General features: G+C 41.4%; 1 protein-coding gene across 3 annotated transcripts in view; it reads left to right on the top strand.

Moving 5' to 3' along the window:
• The first annotated feature begins 2,118 nt into the window (after window positions 1–2,118).
• Window positions 2,119–19,023, top strand: part of PBX3 (PBX homeobox 3) — a 195,172-nt gene continuing 178,267 nt past the window's right edge. The window contains exons 1-2 of one of the 3 annotated variants that reach the window (XM_054688861.1): window positions 2,119–2,405; window positions 3,170–3,243. In XM_054688861.1, the coding sequence (XP_054544836.1) occupies window positions 2,206–2,405; window positions 3,170–3,243 (274 nt within the window). In that variant the 5' untranslated portion in view covers window positions 2,119–2,205. Of the gene's footprint in view, window positions 2,406–3,169; window positions 3,244–19,023 lie in introns of those variants that run through there. The other 2 variants (XM_054688863.1, XM_037495242.2) reach the window with 2 other exon arrangements.

Below are 19,023 nucleotides of genomic sequence, written 5' to 3'. Positions count from 1 at the left end.
TTAGCTTTGCAGTGGGGAGTATTTAAAAGTACACACAACATATGAAGGAAAGAACCTGGAACCGAGTAGCCTGCTTCATTCCAAGAATCCATCTGGCATGTAAAGAACTGCTTGTCCTACATTAAACCCTGCAGAGTAAGAGCCATTTTTCATATCTCACACCCCTATTTTTGGTTTCAGGTAAGACAGCTTACTGAGTTTGGGGGAGGAACAAGACGACTTTCCAGGACCACTTAAGAAGCGATTTAGGGTGAACTCTATGAACTAAAATGGGGAAAACATGTGGAAGTCCTGTGTGGAAAATCAGTTAAGCATTTGCAAACAGCACAAGTCCAGACCCCCAAATAATGCAAGCCTTTTGCCATTTGTAGAACAGAGTCCAGTGGAAGAAGATATGAAAATCTGTGGCTGGAGAGGCCATTAAACGGCATTAAATGACTCACGGCGATCGGGCAAATTGGGAAGTAAAACCCAGTGTATCCCTAAATAAACATATCTTTGAAATAATGAGCTCCTTCTTTGCAGCGCTCGTCTATCTGGAGGCAGCTGAAAGCAAACGCTGCCAAAGGAGTAGTCCCTGGATTACCAGGAATTGCAGAGTATGGTAAGGGTTGCAAGCCCTGAATTGGTCCAGGATGCCGACCCCTTCCCGCGGACGCCTTTCCATACGCTCCCCTTTCAAGGGAAAGTGTTCGGGGCTCGGACCCTCTCGGCACAGACTTCGGGCCCGCGGGACAATGGGCTCCCGCCTCACCCGGCCGTTCCTGGAGGGACCGCGCAGGGCCGGAGTGCCGGCGCCAACTCAGAGCAGCGCCTTCGCGGTTTCTATGGTGATCGCGGGAGGGGCGGGGCCTCCCCGCCCGGTCCCCGCCCCTGTCCAGCACCTTTCGAACGCTCCAATCGGGACAGCGCTTTCTGGCCTCCGTCCCGCCCCTCCGAGCACCGAGAGCGACGCGATTGGCCGGCCGGGCGGCCGGGCGCCCTGAGGGAACCACCCCGCGACGGGAAGAGCGGGAAAGTGCGCCGGGCGCCGTCCGAGGCGTGAAGCTCGCGGCGCGGCAGGGAAACACATGGTTGCTTGGGAGCGGGCGCCCGTGTCCCATCCACACGCCCCCGCCCCCGCGACTGCTGCCAGTGGGGCGCAGGAGCCGCGGCGCGGACGCCACGCCCGCGGCCCAGGGCGGCCCGTCGAGGGGGCGGCGAGGCGCGACGCGGCGTGAGGGCCCCGCGGCGCGCTCGCGGCCCTGAGGGCTGAGGGGGCTGAGGGGGCTGAGGGGCTGAGGGGCCTGAGGGGGCTGAGTGGCTGAGGGGGCTGAGGGGCCGAGGGGCCGCGGGGCTGAGGGGGCGGGCCCGCCCCGGGGGCGGGGCCGGCGCGGCGGCGGGAGGCGCAGGGCCCAATGAGCGCGCGCGCCGCCCCCGGGGCGGGGCGTGCCGCGCGCCGCCCGCCCCCGCGCGCGCGCCCCTCCCCCGGCGCGGGCCGCAGTGAGTGAGTGGCGCTGGCAGCCTGTCAATCCCTCGGCCGAGCGGCCTGCGAGCCCGGTCCGCGGCGGCTGCTGGCGGGGTGCGCGGCTCCGGCGGGGCGGCGGCGGCGACCTCTCCCGCCCCCTCAGCCCGTGTCCGCCGGCGCGCGGCCCGCCGGGGCCTCCCTCGGCTCGCGCCCCGCCGCGCCGGCCCGCGCGCGCCCAAACTTTCCGCGGCCGCCGCCCGCGCCCCCGGCCCGCCCCGGCCTCGCCCGCCGCCCCCCGCCGCCGCCGCGCCCTCCCCCGGCCCCGGGCTCGGAGCCGCCCGCCCGGCCGGGCGGCGGCGGCGGCGGCGGCGGCCGAGGGAGGGAGCCCGCGGCGGGCGCGGGCCGCGGCGTCCCGGCAACTCGCGGCGCGGGAGCAAGTTGCGCGGGGCCGGCCGGCGGGGCGCGCGGCGCGGGGGGCGCGGCGGCCGCGCGAGGGCAGCGGGCGCCGCCGCCCCCGCCTCGCCCCGCCGCGGACCCGGCGCTTCCGCCCGCCGCTTCGCCTCAGCCTCGGCGGCGGCGGAAGCCGGACCCGGCGCCGGTCCGCGCCGCCTGCGCCGCGGGCCCCGCCGGCCGGGCCGCCCCCTCCCCACGCGGGCGGGGAGCGCGCGGCCGCCCCGCCCCTCCCCCTTTCTTCTCCTCCCTCGCGGCCGCCGCCGCCGCCGCCGCCGCCTCAGCCGCCGCCGCCGCCGCCGCGCGGGATGGACGAGCAGTCCAGGATGCTGCAGACGCTGGCCGGGGTGAACCTGGCCGGCCACTCGGTGCAGGGGGGCATGGCGCTGCCGCCGCCCCCGCACGGCCACGAAGGCGCGGACGGCGACGGCAGGAAGCAGGACATCGGCGACATCCTGCACCAGATCATGACCATCACGGACCAGAGCCTGGACGAGGCGCAGGCAAAGTTGGTGTCGCCCCCGGGCCCTTTGTGCGCGCGGCCGGCGGGCGGGCGGGCGGGCGGGCGCGGGCGGGGGCCTCGGCCCGGCCGGGAACTTTCTCCGCGAGCCGGAGCCGCCCGGGCCTCGGGGCCCCGGCCCGCGCCCCGCGCCGCCGCCGAGCCGGCAAAGTTGCTCCCGGGCGGGGGCCGGGCTGGGGGCGGGGGGCTCGCGCCCGCCCCCGCCCCGCCCCGCGCGCCCGCCGCGGCCGCCCCTGTCCCGCCCGCCCCGCGGGGAGGCCGGGCCGCGGGGCCGCGCAACTTTCTCCCGGCCGCGGGGCGCGGGTGCGGGCGCGGGGCGCGGGGCGCGGGGCGGCTCCCCGGCGGGCCGGCGCGGGCGCCAAGTTTCGGAGGCGGGAGCGCCCCCCGCAAACTTTCCGAGCTGTCACCACCCGCCGGCCGCGCTCGGCCCCGCCGCGCCCGCTCCCCGGCGGAGGGCGGACTCGGGGCCCCGCGCGCCGTCCCCCCCGGGCGCCGCCGCCGGCCCCGTCGAGGCCCCCGCGGGTCCGCGCCCCGCCGTGGCCGGGCCGCTGCTGCCGGCCGGACCGGGCCGCCGCGCCGGGCTGAGCGCGGCCGCCCTCGCGGGGCGGCCCGAGTTTCCACCGACTCGCCGCGGGCCCGAGGAGCCGTCCCGAGCGGGGCCGGGACGAAGTCTTGGGTCTAACTTAAAGGAAGGCGCCATATTATTCCATAGGTGATGCTAATACCTTTGTGTTTTGCTATTTGTGTTTTAGGAAGCATGCCCTGAACTGTCACAGGATGAAGCCCGCTCTCTTCAGCGTCCTGTGCGAGATCAAAGAGAAAACAGGTAAGACGCTGCGCCCCGCAGGGGGCCTGGAGACCCCCGAGGTGGGGTCGGAGCTACTCCTTCTACTCTCTAGTTGAGAGCTGCTGCTTTTGGGCACCGCCATCTTTGATCATTCTCTTCTTCCCACCTCCTGATCTTGAGAAAAAGCTGCAATAAATCTGGAGTCAATTTCTCCGTTCTGCTCCTGGTGTAAAATGAAGTGTAGATGCGGACCGGCCTGGGTCGCTGTCCCCCGGCAGCCGCCCCTGGCTGCAGGCGGGGAGGGGTCCGGAGGAGCACCAACCGTCCTCTCCTGCTCCTCTCCCCTTGTCTGTATGTCAGTTTTTAAAAGGAGCCACGGGAGACTGGATGCCAGGGACCTAGTACCCGGGAGAAGCATCGCCCGAACTTTGTTTTTTACTTACACAACCTTAAGCCTCAGTTGCATGCATAGAATAGATGCGATGGTACAGACCCCGCTAGCATGTTTGAATTCGTGTTTTAGTTGGGAAGACTACTTTTAAGAATCGGGGAAGGTTGAAGATGTGTGTAGGCATATACACAGCTCGACACCTACTAATACTTTCATTCAGTTTTATGCAGGAAGTCATTACTTTGTAAATATGATTAGTATATTTTATAAAGTAGGAAAAAGTCCATTGATGCAGATTGAACAATGTTGAAGTGTTCAAGGCAGGGAATATACAAGAAGACAGGTTTTTCAGAAGTGCTGGAATGAATACTACAAGTACATGTTCGACAAATTTCTGGCAGTTCATTTCAACTGAATGCCCCTGAAAGATTTTTAAAAATTCAAGATACTTTCGTCTTGAGGTGAGAGTAGTGACTCAAGTGGAATCAGAGATTCAGTCTAGATGTTTTACTTTGTTTTTGGCATTACTTGCTTTGTAAATGGCAAACAAGTACATTGAAAAATGTACTTGTACTTTACTTGGGGGGTGTCTTGGCTGTATGGTATCAAAAGTTGCCATTTTTAAAGTTGAGGCAAAGAAGAGAAAGTTAAAGTTCAGGATTTAGCAATATCCCAGTGATGCTATTTAAAAGGTTAAATGTGATTGTGTTTATATTGATTGTATAAATACTTGCACACTGCATGTAATGGGTAGTTGGCACTAGAGTTGTCCTCTTTTCAAACAAATTTTTCATTCTATAATGCTATTCTCATCCTAAAAGTAATCAAGAAAAGATGATGGGTCATTGCTGTCTATTGAGCTGTATGCTAAAACCATAATTAACAGCCAATATTGAGAGCTTTAAAGAGTATTTTTTCCTGCTTTTCATTCACATAGCATGCATGGGTTCTTAATGTTAAATGATTCTTTTAAAGATGTATTTTACATTTTGAAAACCACAGGCATTTTAAATTACTTTTACTCTGTTGGTTTTTAACTACCTTTAGAAAGCGTTGTGATTTTAAAACATAATTTTTAACTCACTATAAAATAAGACATCGCAAACTCAGTCTTAAAATTTTAATTTAGAAGACTAGAAGTATGTATTTCTCAGTAAATTATGTTGCTTAATGTCCAAGGATTTTTCTTGCTATCAGGGCTCCACTTCAGTTTCTGCTGACAGCTAAGCACTGGGGTATTGACTGTGCTGTGAATATTAAGATTGATTCAACTTTATACGGCATTATATTACTAGGGAAAAGGGATTGAGAGTCTTCCCCTTTCGCCCCCTTCTCAGGATTTGTATTTTTGTTTTTGTTGTTGCTTTTATAAAGTTTTGGCCTAGACAGCTTGAGAACCAAACCCAGCAAACTGCTTTTCTTGTTTAGACATTTAGCAGCAGGCAGAATTCAATTAGGAAGCATAAGCCCTCTACTTGCTTATTTGCACAAGACTTAGTTACACTCTTCTGAAAGGAAAGTGTAGTCAACCTCATGTCAAAGGTGAGTTACAAAAAAGAAACAAGTCTTTTGAGTCTGGGATTACTGGCCCAGTGAGCTTTGGGAAGGCTTCTGCTATTTAAGAAACAAGTGGTAGCTGACAAAGGAAATTTTTGTGTTCTGAAAATTGTTTCTGAAGCTTTCAGTGATAACTTGTAAATCAGATCCGCTTTTTGTGCTTTGGCCAGCGATCCAAGTTTGCATGTTATCTCTTTTGTAAGAAAGACAACAGCTGACAAAGAGTAGAGGCGGCTCTCTGGGCAGAGGCATCTTCCTGCCAGCCTCTCTAAGCTGGAGAGGGCCGGGATTTAAGTACCTAGTGATTAATGGGGGTGAAGCTCTTTTTCTCCTCTCCTTTCTCCCCCACTACCCACAGCTCTACCTCACTCTCCAAAACTATTCTTCGAGGGAGACAGACATGCTGGACTCAGAATTCTTGATTTGAACTAAAAGAACTGTAGACATGAATGTTACTAAAGCAAAGAAATCAGGGCAGCACATTCCAGGTCTCCTCCACTTCCCCTCCTCTGTTCTATAGTCGTGCTTTGGAAACATGAATTTAGAAATATTATAGAATATATGTGTATTTCATAATGCTTTTTTTTAGCTCATTTCATTTAATCTCATAATATAGTATCCAAAGATTAATTCTTTATAATCTATAGCAAGTTTACCTAGTCATTTGTAATGAAACCGGGAACATTATGTGATGACTCTATTCTGCATAATGAAGGGGTAGGGGGTTGACTGGTGTGGGGGGGGGGAACTGTCACTTCAATGGATAATGTCGTTTCAGTGGTGCTTCTTCTAAAATAAGACAAAATCATTAAAAAAAATTCCATGTATTCATAGATCTGCCAGTAGGTTTTGAGGTTTCTTATCAGGCAGTGAATGCTGCCAGTTCTGATGTACATGAGGGATTTAGTTTGGAAAACACCTTTTTTTTCTCCTACCAAATAAGAAAGGGTATTTTTTCCTTCTGACAGATAAATGGGTTAATCTACCATGATTATATTATTTTCTTGTTCAGGGGTAGGGAAAGTATACTTTTACTATGAGTTGCTAGCTTTTTCTTGAAAATGTATTCTTCTGTAAAATTTATCATACAATTTTTGGGGGGCAGGAGGGTTGCCTCTCATTGTTGAATTGTGGTACTTAAGTGCATTGTGAAAGCAACTGAAAAAGCTACAGGCTTTAGAATTAAGATATTTATTTAAACTGAGGGTAAGCAACCAATGAGATAATTGTTGGTTATCTTAAGATTTTTCTCTTGACTTTTTGTAAGCCATTTACCATCTCTCTCCTTTATTAAATATCCTTGGTGCTACTAGATTTGCTCATGTACATACTTCTTTGGGTACATTCCCTCACATTTTTTGGTCACATTAATTTGGATTGTTGAACTACTTTCCTCTTTGAAATATTCTGTCTTCACAAATCATCTTCCCAGAGCCCTTAATTATGAGCATTCAAATGAAGGAAGTGATTCTTTTGGAGGAAAAATGTATTTAAACATTTTAAATGAAAATCCAGCATTTTAGAATATAGTCTGAATCATATTGTGAAAAAATGTTGTACATTTAAAAAAAAATCAAGACTACCTTTTCCTTCCTAAACAGTAGGTTAAAATACTCCATGTTGATAGCTGCCAACCAAACTCTGATTTATTGCTACCACAAACCCTAAATAGCGTTCATTTACTAGTAATGTCTAATGACATACATGATGGTTTGCCAGATTTGTGGCCTTTGTGAGGCTTATAAGCAGGACTGACTTGGGAAGATCATAAAACTTAATGAACTTCTCTACTGCAGGAGGTGTCCGCAGGGGAAGAGAAAGGCCTGCTTGGCTGGTTGGGCTGGTTGAGGTATTTTTTTATGTTAAAGGAGAAGAAATGACTATTAAAAATGCTTTAGTTTTAAAGGAACCTTCCCTAGAAAAAGGCATAAGAATTTTAGATTTGCAAACTGGATCAAGCGAAAACTAGTGAGTTTTTATTTACGTTTAGGATATGATCTATATGGTTTAAGCTGTCAGTGTGATTAGCTTTCAGAGAGACTGGACAGCACTCTAAGTCAACATCTCTTTATTTAATTCTGCCCCTAAAGGTTTAGAGACTCATTGGAGTCTTTTTTCATCTTTCTTTTTTTTTCAGTGCTTCAGTATGAATATTTGTGGGGGTTTTTTTGTGCATAGTATGATGTACTCTATTAATTTTCAATGTATGAAAACCAAATAGTCCATCAAGTAAAAATTTAGTAACAAAGGTAAAAGTTGTTATATATGAGTCTAAAAATATTATGGTATATATTGCTTACATTTTTTTAAGTTCTCTTGCAATATTTACAATATAAATACCATTATATGCTCCAGAGTTTAAAAATCAAATGTTCTGTTCCTTGTGTAATTCATTTTTGTGTTTTAATGAACTTGTTTTTTAGTTTTTAAAAACTTTTTATTGTAGACAACTTCAGACATAAAAACGTGCAGAGACAAGAGAAACTTGAACACCTATTAACTCATGGCCACCTTCAGCAACACTTGGCTAATCTTGTTTACTCTGTAACTCCTTCCCAAAATTATTTTGAAGCAAATTTTAATGGATCTTTAACACTTTTAAATTTCTTAATCAGTGTTAGACAGACATTATAGCTTGTTTACACTGGAGATATTGACGGTTTAGAAAAAAATTAAAAATGTGTATCTTGGGTCTGTCAAATTATATTGCTATGTTACAGATTTTTCCTTATAGCAAAATAATATTTTTGTCAATTTTCTGTTTTTATAGATTGATATAACTTACTGGAGCTTTTTTAGGAGGCTTTGAGTAGGGATATAAAAGAATGATGTTTTTCTAACTTTCTTTACTACTTCCATTCTTTTAGGATGGAATTTAGTCATAGGTAACCTAGAAAAAAAAAATCTACCATACTGGCTTAGAACTTTATGTTTATGAAGTAGTTATTATTTTAAAAATATGGGTCTGCTGGGCCATGTGGGTCAGCTAAATCTTTAAAAAAAAATATGGGGATGTCTTCCAACTCTTTGTATTGAATCCGCTTGTCAATACTAACTTGATCTATGCAAGTAATTCTTTTGTGCCGAAGTTTTAGTTGACTTCATTTAATACAGAGTTGTGTAGTTTTGGTATTTATTTGGGACTTTATTATTTTATTATATCAATTTACATAGTTTTATTCCAAATCAGAAATACATTAATATAGTGGCCCAGGGAGACCTGACTTGCCTCAAACAGCACAGTGGTTCATTGGCTTTCATGAAGTATACCTGTATACATTTTTGTGCTGTCGTCCTTTTTGTTTTAATTAAATTTGATTTTATTTAGGTGTCAGTTATACATTTTGTAAAAGGCTAATTCCAAGACAGATTTAAGTTTAAGATCTTGTTTGGATTATTTATATTTTCATGGTGCCATTGTATAGGATGATGTTATATTATGTGAAGTGAGGCTATAAAGAATTGTAATCGAATTTTATGAACCACACCCTTAATCACTTGTCACTTTATTTTATACTCATACCATTTAGGTGACTATTTAGAATGAATACTTAACCCATCATCATCAAGACATAAAGTTAAATGAGGATTTTTTGACTATTTTCTCTCCCTTCATATCCATGGGAACATCTTTAGGTATTTATTATTTCAATATTGACACTATGAGAATAATGTTTTATTTGCTTTCTCAGCAGGCTTGCATTTTAACCATTTTTCAGTGTGATTAGCATGATTTAAGTAGTATCTGACTAACAAAGCTAGCAAACCCCCTCCCATGTTGACCTTTCCTAACATTTGCTGTTTCTGTAGACCCTTTGAGTCTTACAGTATGAAGAGGTAGTTTACATCACTGCGTAGTGTAAATTGGTCCAAGTTTTTCAGCTGTCATAGATTATTTTTTTACAAAGTTATAGAAGTTAATCAAACAACAATTTGCTATCACAGCTAGATGATAGTGTTATAGTTAGTAAATAAATTAGTAAGTGATGCTTGAATGAGCGACTGAAAAAATATTTTTATGCCTTCAGACAGAAAGCATATTTGAAAGTAAATTTCATTAATCTTCAACACTTGATTCTAATTATTCCCCTTGTAGGCAGAGCCTATAACTAGAAGCTCTTATTTTTTTTCTTAGATACCTTCCTTATGTATAATATGTTTATAGTTTTTTGATGGTGATGGGTTTGGTACTAAATTTGAGTGTGTGTCTAATGATAAAGTTGATGATAGAATGTAAGTTGAGTTAGTCTCTTTTTGGGCTAACTTTATAGCTACATGATAGTAACTGATTAAGTCAGGAAACATGTGAAAGTAATTAGGGATAAAAATAATTGTTATTAAGTTTTGTACTTGTTTTCTTCAGTTTAAGTGCTTTAAAAATGTTAAGCTGTTTTGAACAATAACCCTTTTTGTGTGCTCATATTAATGAGGACTTGGTATACAATGTAATCCTTTTAATGCTGATGATTCCTCACAATGTTTAAACCATTATTTGGGAGACTCAACATATGTTATGGGAAAATGATTTTTGTTTTGTTTTGTTTTATGTGATACATCAGTTTTCAAAGCATATTTCTTAGACATCAGAGTCCAGCAGGTGGCTTTTTACATTAAAAAATTCATAAATTTTAAAATCCCATAAAATTTTATTTCAAATTCAAATTAACTAATTGAGAATGTCAACATTTCCACTGTCTCTATATTAACATTTATAATAGAACAAATGGTTGCATATAGAAATTATCTGTAACATAATCTAAATTAAGATTCTAAACAGGCATTACAGATGCTGGTAACTTTGGCAATTATCATTTTGTTTGGTGAATAGTAGTAAAACAGTGTGCGGTAAAAGTGTTTAGAGAGAGAGGATAAATAAATTGAACAGTTTTGCAATGCAAAGTGGTTTGTGGTGTTTTTGAGGATTTCTTGGCTCTCTCTTAACTGCTATTGTGAGCCTGGAGCAGATTTCCCCATTGCTAATGCCCTAGAAGTATTAATTCACTTTGATATGCTAATTAGAGGGCATTATGCAAGAAATGAGATTAAGTGGCAGCATGAAGCCATTTGCCTGTCAGTAAATTGAGAGCTTTAGCATCAGGAGGAGCTTTGTTTTTTTTTCCCTTTTTTTTTTTTTTTTTTTTAGTTTCTCTTGGTTTTGCATATAAATAAAATTGATTGAAAGGTCTAGAGAAGCTTCTAGAACATTAGTGGATTTTTTTCCCCCCCATGATTATTTAAATGTAGTGTTATAGAATTTTTCTGACTATTAATTGACTTATTTAGAGATACATATATGAAGTTTTCATTGTATTTTCTCTCCATGAAAGTTTAGTAAGAATTTTGTGTCACCTAAGTCTTTTTTTCCTCCTAAAGCTTAATTTCAGCAACATGGCTGGTGAATTGTTATCATTTACCTCTTTTCAGAAGTGTAAACTGGTGTGTGCTTATGTCCCAATGTATTCATTAAACTGAACTTCACAAGGATATTTTCTTCACTAGGGAAAGAAGGAAGAAGTTGTTGAATTGGGATTCAGGAAACTATATTAAATGAGCATTAAGACTGTAACTACAATACTTGAAAGCTGGAACAATTAGAATTAGTGTTTAAATTTTGCCCTTCACACAACCTGTGGAATTTATATTTCAGTTTATAACTTGTGAAAGAGTAACATAATATTTGATTTTCATCTTGAAGAGGAAGTGTCACACTTGATTCTGATTTTGCTAACTTTTGGGGTTTAAGCGAGACCTTGGTCTCTTTAAGAAACTACTGTGTGATTTTTTTCATATTTCATGGGGAAATGCATGAATGATACTCGATGGCAGTGGTAGAAGGGGAGGAGTACAGACCTTCTCTGGGTTTATAAAAAGATGGAAGTTTCCTCATAGAGCTTCTGCCTTTATTAACTATCACTAGAGGTAGAATTGCAAAACCCTGATGAAGTAGTCTGGGGTGCGGTTAGGCTGGAGAAAGTTTAGATAAGGCATTCGCGTTGATGTTTGGCTCTAAGGTCTAAATTCCACCACTGTAGTTGTGACTCTAAACTCAATAAACTATAATTTCTCTTCAGAGCCATATGGATTATTTAGTCACCACAGCTGCCATGCATACACGCCACCACCACCGAGGCTGGCATCTCCTTGGTGTGCATGGTGCTTGTTAATGTTAATGGGAGTTAGGAATGTGCACATAGAGAGAGGGGGATGGGAGTCTCCTGAGACAGTCCTGATTACATTTTTCAGTGAAGAGGACTTAGTGTACTTACATGAACAGCTCTTTAAGTCAAATACTTGGTTACTGTAAATTCTCATTCCCTTCTCAGAATCCCTGAACAAGTTAAACCAATGAATCCTCATTAGTCTCTGATTACTTACAAAATTCCATTTAAAACATATGAAGTTATTTTTGATTGAAATGGGAACAAAAAGCTTTTGAAATTGCATGTTATTTTTATTTTTTAACAAAAGTCTTCTACAGACTTTCAGATGTACTAACACTTTCCAAATAGGAATTTATAGTGGAGTTACTGGGAGGGACTCCTGAAATACTTGCATGGGATTTGATAGAAGGAAATTACTGCATTAAAAAAATGTGTGAGAGTGTGTGTGTGTGTATGTATGCAAATATATAAATAAATGAAATGGCAAACTCACATGTGCATTTTACATAGAAGCTTTAGTATCCAAATGGCTTCAGAATGAGGAAGAATTGTCGTAGGTGCTCTCGTAAGTTCCTCCCCAACCTTCTTTTCAAAAAAACACACACACACACAACTAAGGATGAAGGTAGTTGGAATTCATAGTCAGATATATCATTTTCAACTTGGAATAGGAACTAGAACAGGAAATTGATTTTATATTTATTATGAAAGCAAGAACTCTGCCACCAACTGACAGCCATCCATGTTTTAGTTTTGTGATAATTGTTCACAGACATTACTCTGCAGTTGGCCCAGATTATTTATAATGTTGATTGGGAGTGTTGGTCCATTAAAAGGTATGTGTATAATGAATACCTTTAATTAAAACAAGTAATATTGAAATATTTTATTTTTCTTTTACATTTTATCTTCGGTCTAGGATTAACTGTCAGTACTGGTAAGAACAAGTTACAATAGATTGTGCAATGATTTCTCTAGCTTCATGGATGTATTTATTACCATTTTTGAACAAATTATACTAACATGAAAAGTTGTGTTTGAAATGATTGTGTGCTAGATAAGGCGATACATTACAGGAATGGTTGGGTTTATGGAGCTTTATGTAGAGGTTTTCTCAGAAATTATAGCACAGGGCTGTCACTATAAAACTCAGTGATACAGTTGGTAATAACATACAGTGAAGATATTTTTAGATTTTCACTTGTTATTCAAATAAGTGCGAACCCTCCAGTTTTCCTCGTCATATTTCTTCGTTCAAATCAGTGGAGGAAAAAAAGAAGGAAATTCTTTTAACGGTGTATGGGGTGTGGGTGTTTGACTTGTTTGAAATTCCTCTTGCTCACTACTTGTTAGAGCAATGATATGAGATTGAGGATATCCTTAGAAACTTACTGACTTCTTGGTTCTTGACCTTTTGACTAATCAAGTATATAAATGGAATGCCTGAAATGAAAGGACGGACTCTGTAAGCATAAATTCTGTTCTGCCAATGCGTTACATAAACTAATTTTGATTTACCTAAGTTTATGACACTTAATGGTCAATAAGGGAAATATTTCTTCCTTTTAGTATAACCAATCTAATAATGCTAGGGCTTCTAACATTAAACCAATTTCTTCTTTGTTTTGACTCATGACTCTTCAGTTCCTGAGATTATCACTTTTAATTTCTAACATTTTATACAATATTGGATTGATACTTGAAAATGTTCTCTAGAACCAACTATAATCAGTGTGAGTGCTTTGTTTTAACTTGAAAATTAGAAGTTTATACTTAATTGACTGCTTTCCAGTGAGTGAGTTATTTTTAAATTACCTGTATTTTTCCAGTTTAAAAAAGTAGCTGTCAACCATTGTCATGTGAAGAAAAGTGTAAGTTGGTCCTATAAAGTTTTCCCTTTCAATTTAAATATTAGGATGAATGTCTAAGTCATAGAATTTCTAAACCTATTCATTCTTAAGCGATTATAATTTGCTGAATCTTAAGATAGCACACCGGAAAGGCAGGGTTCTCCCTTCCAGAAGATTCCATTCATTTCATAATGACAATAAAAACTACTACCATTAACTGAACACCATCTGTGTGCCAGACATTGTGCTAGGTACTTTGTATGCATTAAAACAAACCAAAAAAAAAAAAAAAAAAAAAAAAACAATCCACACTTGGAAATTTAAAAGGTATTGTACACTTTCGGGGGAGAAAGTTCATTTTATTTCTTAAACTTGCTGCACCCCTCCCCCCACCATCATCCCTCTCTCCCCCCAGGCATTTTAATTCTGTTTGTGGATGAGGAAACTGATGCTCAGAGGTTAAGTAATCTGCCCATGGCTTCATAGTGACTACAAATCCAGGCTCTCCTTGCTCCAAATGTGCTGAATCTTTCAACTTGGACCAAGAAAGTAGTGGAAATTGATGACTCAAAGAAGATGGTACTACCTGAGCTTAAAAAAATGTAGTGACGTCAAAAATGATGCCGAATGGCAGCTGAGCTGTGGTCAGCACTAGTGTAAATATTTGTAGACAACCATGTTTTACAGAGTTTAGTTTAATGGCAAAAATCTGCCCTGAATGCCTCAGTAAATATATGCTGGAGAACAGAAGCCTATTCACTGAAGAAACAATTGACTTTCGCTTCTCTGTTGTTAAAGTGGCCTCTAGTGATGGTGCTGCTCTGACTAGATAGAGCAAGAGGAGAATGGCTTCCTCCTGGCTGGTGGGCTGGCAGTTTCACTGGCACTGCCAAATGTACTTCCTATTTGTTGTGCAAGGGAATTGGAACAGTGAGGCATTTATCATATCATCCCCTACTCCTCATGCAAGCAAAAAAGGAGAAGTTGTCAATGAAAGAAAAAGAACTGTAATCGCACATTTACATATGCTTCTAATTGTTGATTTGGGGATTTTCTATGAATATAGCTTCACAAAACAGATGCTGTTTAAGAAAAGGGGGAACATAATTTTGTGGGCAATGAATTAAGTGTTTTTGTGGCCCTCTCATCCGTAGCTAGGAGCAGTTTGTGGACCGCGTCTGTGAACGCGGCTCATAATTGTTTTTCACACATAAGTTATGCAAATGAGCTTTTATGGCAACTGGCATAACAATTAGCATCCTCCAGCAATATTTTAGCAGGTTAATTGCAAAATTTCTAAATTGTACATCTGACTTGTTAATTAGGCATGACAGAGGTGGTAAAATAGTTATCTTCAGGCAGTGGCAGCCAGGAGCTGCTTGAAATGCAAAGAGCAACGATTGATTGGATTTGAGGGTTACAATTGTGGGAGCACTGCTGTTGTCAAGTGCCGCTGAGCAGCTCTGCTCCATCAGTTGCCTCAGAGCAAGAACCACGTAGTTGCTGCGAGTATCCTGCCATTTACAAATCTGCTTTATTTAACTCTACAACTCTCCCATTCCAACCTATCCCGACTGTTTATTTCATGCAGTTTGTTCTGCATTCTGGTCATTGAAATGAGAATGCAACACAAAAGAAATTATTTTGTGCTTTAATTTCAGACCCCTGGAAGTTTACTTTCTATTTTGAAGTCTAACTCAGTATTTTTCACTTAAAAAAGCAGGTACAAATTTGGTTTTATTAAATTACAAATTTTGGTTCTGCAGGCTTTAAATGTGTTTTGCCTTTTAACAGTTTAACTCTTAAACATCATTTCCTTTTGTGCTTCACATATTCACTGCAGGGAAATAATGTTATCTGCAATTTAGTCCTAGTTCTTTCTTAGGTGTAGCAGTGGAGACAAATTCAATATAAAGGTGGTATATAATGGACAAGTTCATGTTGTAGAATTTATAAAATAATAATCACAGCATAACATGTTATTGTGACCTTGTATTCATCAAATGGAATTCTTATGTTTGTAGTACAACTTAAAGAGCATTTTTCTTCCCAAATTGATTGTATTTAAATTTCTGTGGTCTAGTTTGTAATTTTAATTGGATGGTAACAATAATTTTGGTAAACATAAACATTAGTGAACAGCACTTGATGACACATGTGTATCTGATTGTGCCAAAATGAACCATGCCTTTTGTGTTTAAATTAGGCTAATTACATTTTTCTGTGCATAAAGTACCTACAACTACACCAAATATGAAGTAAAGCATGTGTGAAATTTGATGTCACTTTTGAATTCGCATATATTCTCTTAATTAAACCACATTGTGTTTAGTGTTGAAATGTTATATTTTCATTTAAAAAGTAAATGTTCTACATGTGCAGCTGTACTAATATTTTACGTTTTCTTGTGACATGTGTATATGGAGAAAGTGCCATTTATGATATGTTGTCATCAATAATTTTGTCACAGAGAATAAAAGGCTTTAAACTCATCCACCCACTAGAACGTTTTATCATATTTATTTTAAGAGATATGAAATTAGTGAACAATTGAGCTCTTTTTATGTAGAAGATACACATGTAACTGAATATTTACCATTAATGAAGTGCAACATAAATATCTCAGTACCAATAAATTATACATAGCGATAGTGTATTCTGTAGAGATCTAATAGTTTCTTTTTTTCCCCTAGATCTTTTAGCAACATTCTTTATTATGGTCCAATTTATAGCCAATGGAGATATTAAATATTGGTTAACTTTTTAGAGTGATCTATTGCATTTGAAAATATTGTATTTTGAGTAAGAGTAAAACATCGTTCCAAATCATTACATTTACTGATTAAATGCTCACTGATTTTTATCCATCACTGTATTCAACAATTCATGAAAGAGTTTACTACAGTAATGCTTCAGTGGATAATATTTGGAATAGAGTAACCATTTTAATGAGGTTCATCGAGAGAGATTCAGCAGGGAGCATTTCAGGTGTATTATGGCTTTTGTCTTGTCATGATGCACATCTCTATAACACTAGAGAAAAAGCTGCAGAACCTCACACATCTCATTTAAAAAAAAATTAAAACAAAAACCTAAATAATAACCAAAACCATCTTTTAAGTTAAGTCTGAGCATAAAGATGGTAAGCATAGACAATACTGCATGGTTTTAGGAAACTTGTTAAGTAAATACCATTTCTGTAGGTTAAATTTCCATCACATTTTTAACTGTCCCAATATTGATCACCTATAGAAGAATGAGACTGAAGTCTGGTAGTTATTAGTATAAAGAGGGTCAGCTGCAGAGACTGGTACCAGAGCAGAGGCTCTCATGGTAATGATGCTGCTATTTATAGAGCCCCATTTCATTAGTTGCAGAGTTTCAAGGAAGAGATTTTCTCTAGGGGAAATGGATACTTGAAGTTCATTTTCTTCCTCACATTAAGGCAGAAACGTGAACAACCTTCAGTATAGGACATACGATTACAGTATTTTTGCAGGGACAGTTTGTTCCCTACATATATTTGCCAGAGTAAATCTTGTAAATTTGAAACATAATGTAGGAATTCCAAAATGCTAGTTGCCATTCTGACTAGCGCTACTTTACACATGTTGTTTTAGTGCCCTTGTCATTTTTTCTTGTAAAAATTGTTAAATTTTCAGAAACCGTGTAAAGCTGTGTATTCCCTTCCTTTAGCATGCTCTAAGGCCTTCGAAAGAGTTAATTGATTGCAAGAAATGCAGTTTCCAAAAAACACAGTCTACCCGCAATGTGTTTTTGTATGTATATGTAATATAGGTAATTGTGCTTTCCTTCTTGAATTCTTGACATTTGAGTTATTTTTTTCCCTTTAAGAGAATATTTACTTAGTTAGTATTCACTTAATTAGAACTGACTGTTTAATGTTTTCTGGGAGGGTATTTATGGTATTTTCTTTGCTATATTTGCATTCCAGAAATTAAGTCCCCCTGCCATTATTCGGCGAGCCTTTCATACATTAGAATGATGAATTGAAAGCAGAAATGGGAAAAAGACTGCAATGCAATGAAAATTTAATCAGCGTCTTCTGCTGCTTTAATAAGGCAAATAATTCTTATTGGCCGCTGTGTTAAGGTTTCTAATATTTAATTCATAACAAACCTTGCATTATTCTGCAATAGCATCGACAGCTCCACTTTGCTGCCTGCCAACAGGCAACCATAAAAACTTAAAAGCAGATGTAAATGTCTAAAACAAGGAGAATGATTAGATCTAAAGCGGTCAAAAAAATCAACAATATTGTGAAAGAGTTTGATGGATCTCTATATTTAGTGATGCAAAAATGATATTAATTAAACTCACTTAAGCAGATTTTTTCTGGACTTGGAGGTAACCTTTTACAAAGCAGAGCCTTAGTGCCTGACCAGAGACTCCAAAAGAAAACAAATGTCAATAAGTGTTGATACTACACTTCTTTAAACTGGACACAAACTGTGCCATTAATACTAGAAGTATCTGGTTTATATTCCTGTGTATATAAATACTGTCAACAAATGCAGTGCTAAAATTGAGCCAACGGATCAGAATAAAATATTCTATCTTCAATTAACCCAGTTTGAGAGAAACAGTACCTTTCACGGTCTCTCTAATTTTTGTTTGAAATGCCTTAAAAAAAATTGTCACGGAATTAAAGGCAGTACATATGCTTTTATTTCCTAACCTAAATCCAATGATTCTATATATAATAGCATTTTCATTCTAGATGACCGTCTAGATTATCTAAATTTTTGTGTGTTAGGTTATGTTGGGTACAAAGTTTGTACCTGAAAAAAAATGAACAAAAAGATAATGTTACCGATTACATGTAAACAGCCTGAATCATTCAAAAGGATGTGGAGTAGAGTATTTCTACAGTGTGAAGCCAGAGAAAATGGCAACCTGCCAAAGCTAGGTGCAAGCTCTTGTTACATGGAAGGGTTGGGCCTGTTCTCATTTCTTCGTGAAATGGCTTAATTGGTGTCAGCACCCCAGGGATAAAGGCCTCTAACACTGAAATCCACACGATTCACCCTGTCTCTGCTCAGTGTAGGGAAACTGGTAACAACTGGTGGTGAATGAGGAGTGAACGGTGCTGTAACAATACTCGATGATGTTTGGGATGACAGAAATTAATACGCACTTGCTTGAAGAAAGCAATGATTAATGGCAGTGAGCACGGAAACGCTGTCCCTCCTTTTACTCCACTTTGATGGGGATTGAAAAGCAAAAGGCTGTTTTCATTCTCTGTAGAAAGCAGAGGTCACACAGAGTACATTATAGCAATTTTTCCTCTCTGGTTTTTTTTATTTCATAAATATTATGATAAGCATAGATTAGATAGATTTTTTTATGAAGGTTTAAAAGGATATTTTATGTCACTTAAACATTGTTGTTTATGCATAAAGAAATCACACATTCTTCACTTGTTAGATCATTTCCCTTCATGTCAGAATAATTAGTGTAATTAGGAATTAAAAAAGCCCACAAACATGCAGTTGTATTAGTGCTGCTTACTATTTTGTAACTGGAATCCACAGGGCTTACTTTTCTAAAGACTCTAGGACAGGATGGGGATAGGAGTGTTACCCAGACTTTCACCTTTTCTGCCCCTCCCCCGGTTTTTCTCAGTGAATGTTTGACGTAAATATATTTTGCAGGGTACTTGCACTTGTCAGCAGCTTTCTTAGCCATTTGATAAAGATTCTTTATTCTACAAGAAAGCCTGAAATAACAGAACTGTACTTTGGATAATGAATTCTTCATCTGTGGAGAACTTTAAAACAAAGTACAGTGTTGGCATTTTTTTCTTTTGAGTGAGAAGGCTGATATATCTTTTGGATCC

The sequence above is a fragment of the Talpa occidentalis genome, unplaced genomic scaffold (assembly GCF_014898055.3).
Source record: "Talpa occidentalis isolate TD23 unplaced genomic scaffold, MPIMG_talOcc4v2.1 talOcc4.7, whole genome shotgun sequence".
Taxonomy (NCBI): domain Eukaryota; kingdom Metazoa; phylum Chordata; class Mammalia; order Eulipotyphla; family Talpidae; genus Talpa; species Talpa occidentalis.
The sequence above is the reverse complement of the archived record's forward strand: the minus strand, read 5'-3'. Positions and strand labels throughout refer to the sequence as shown.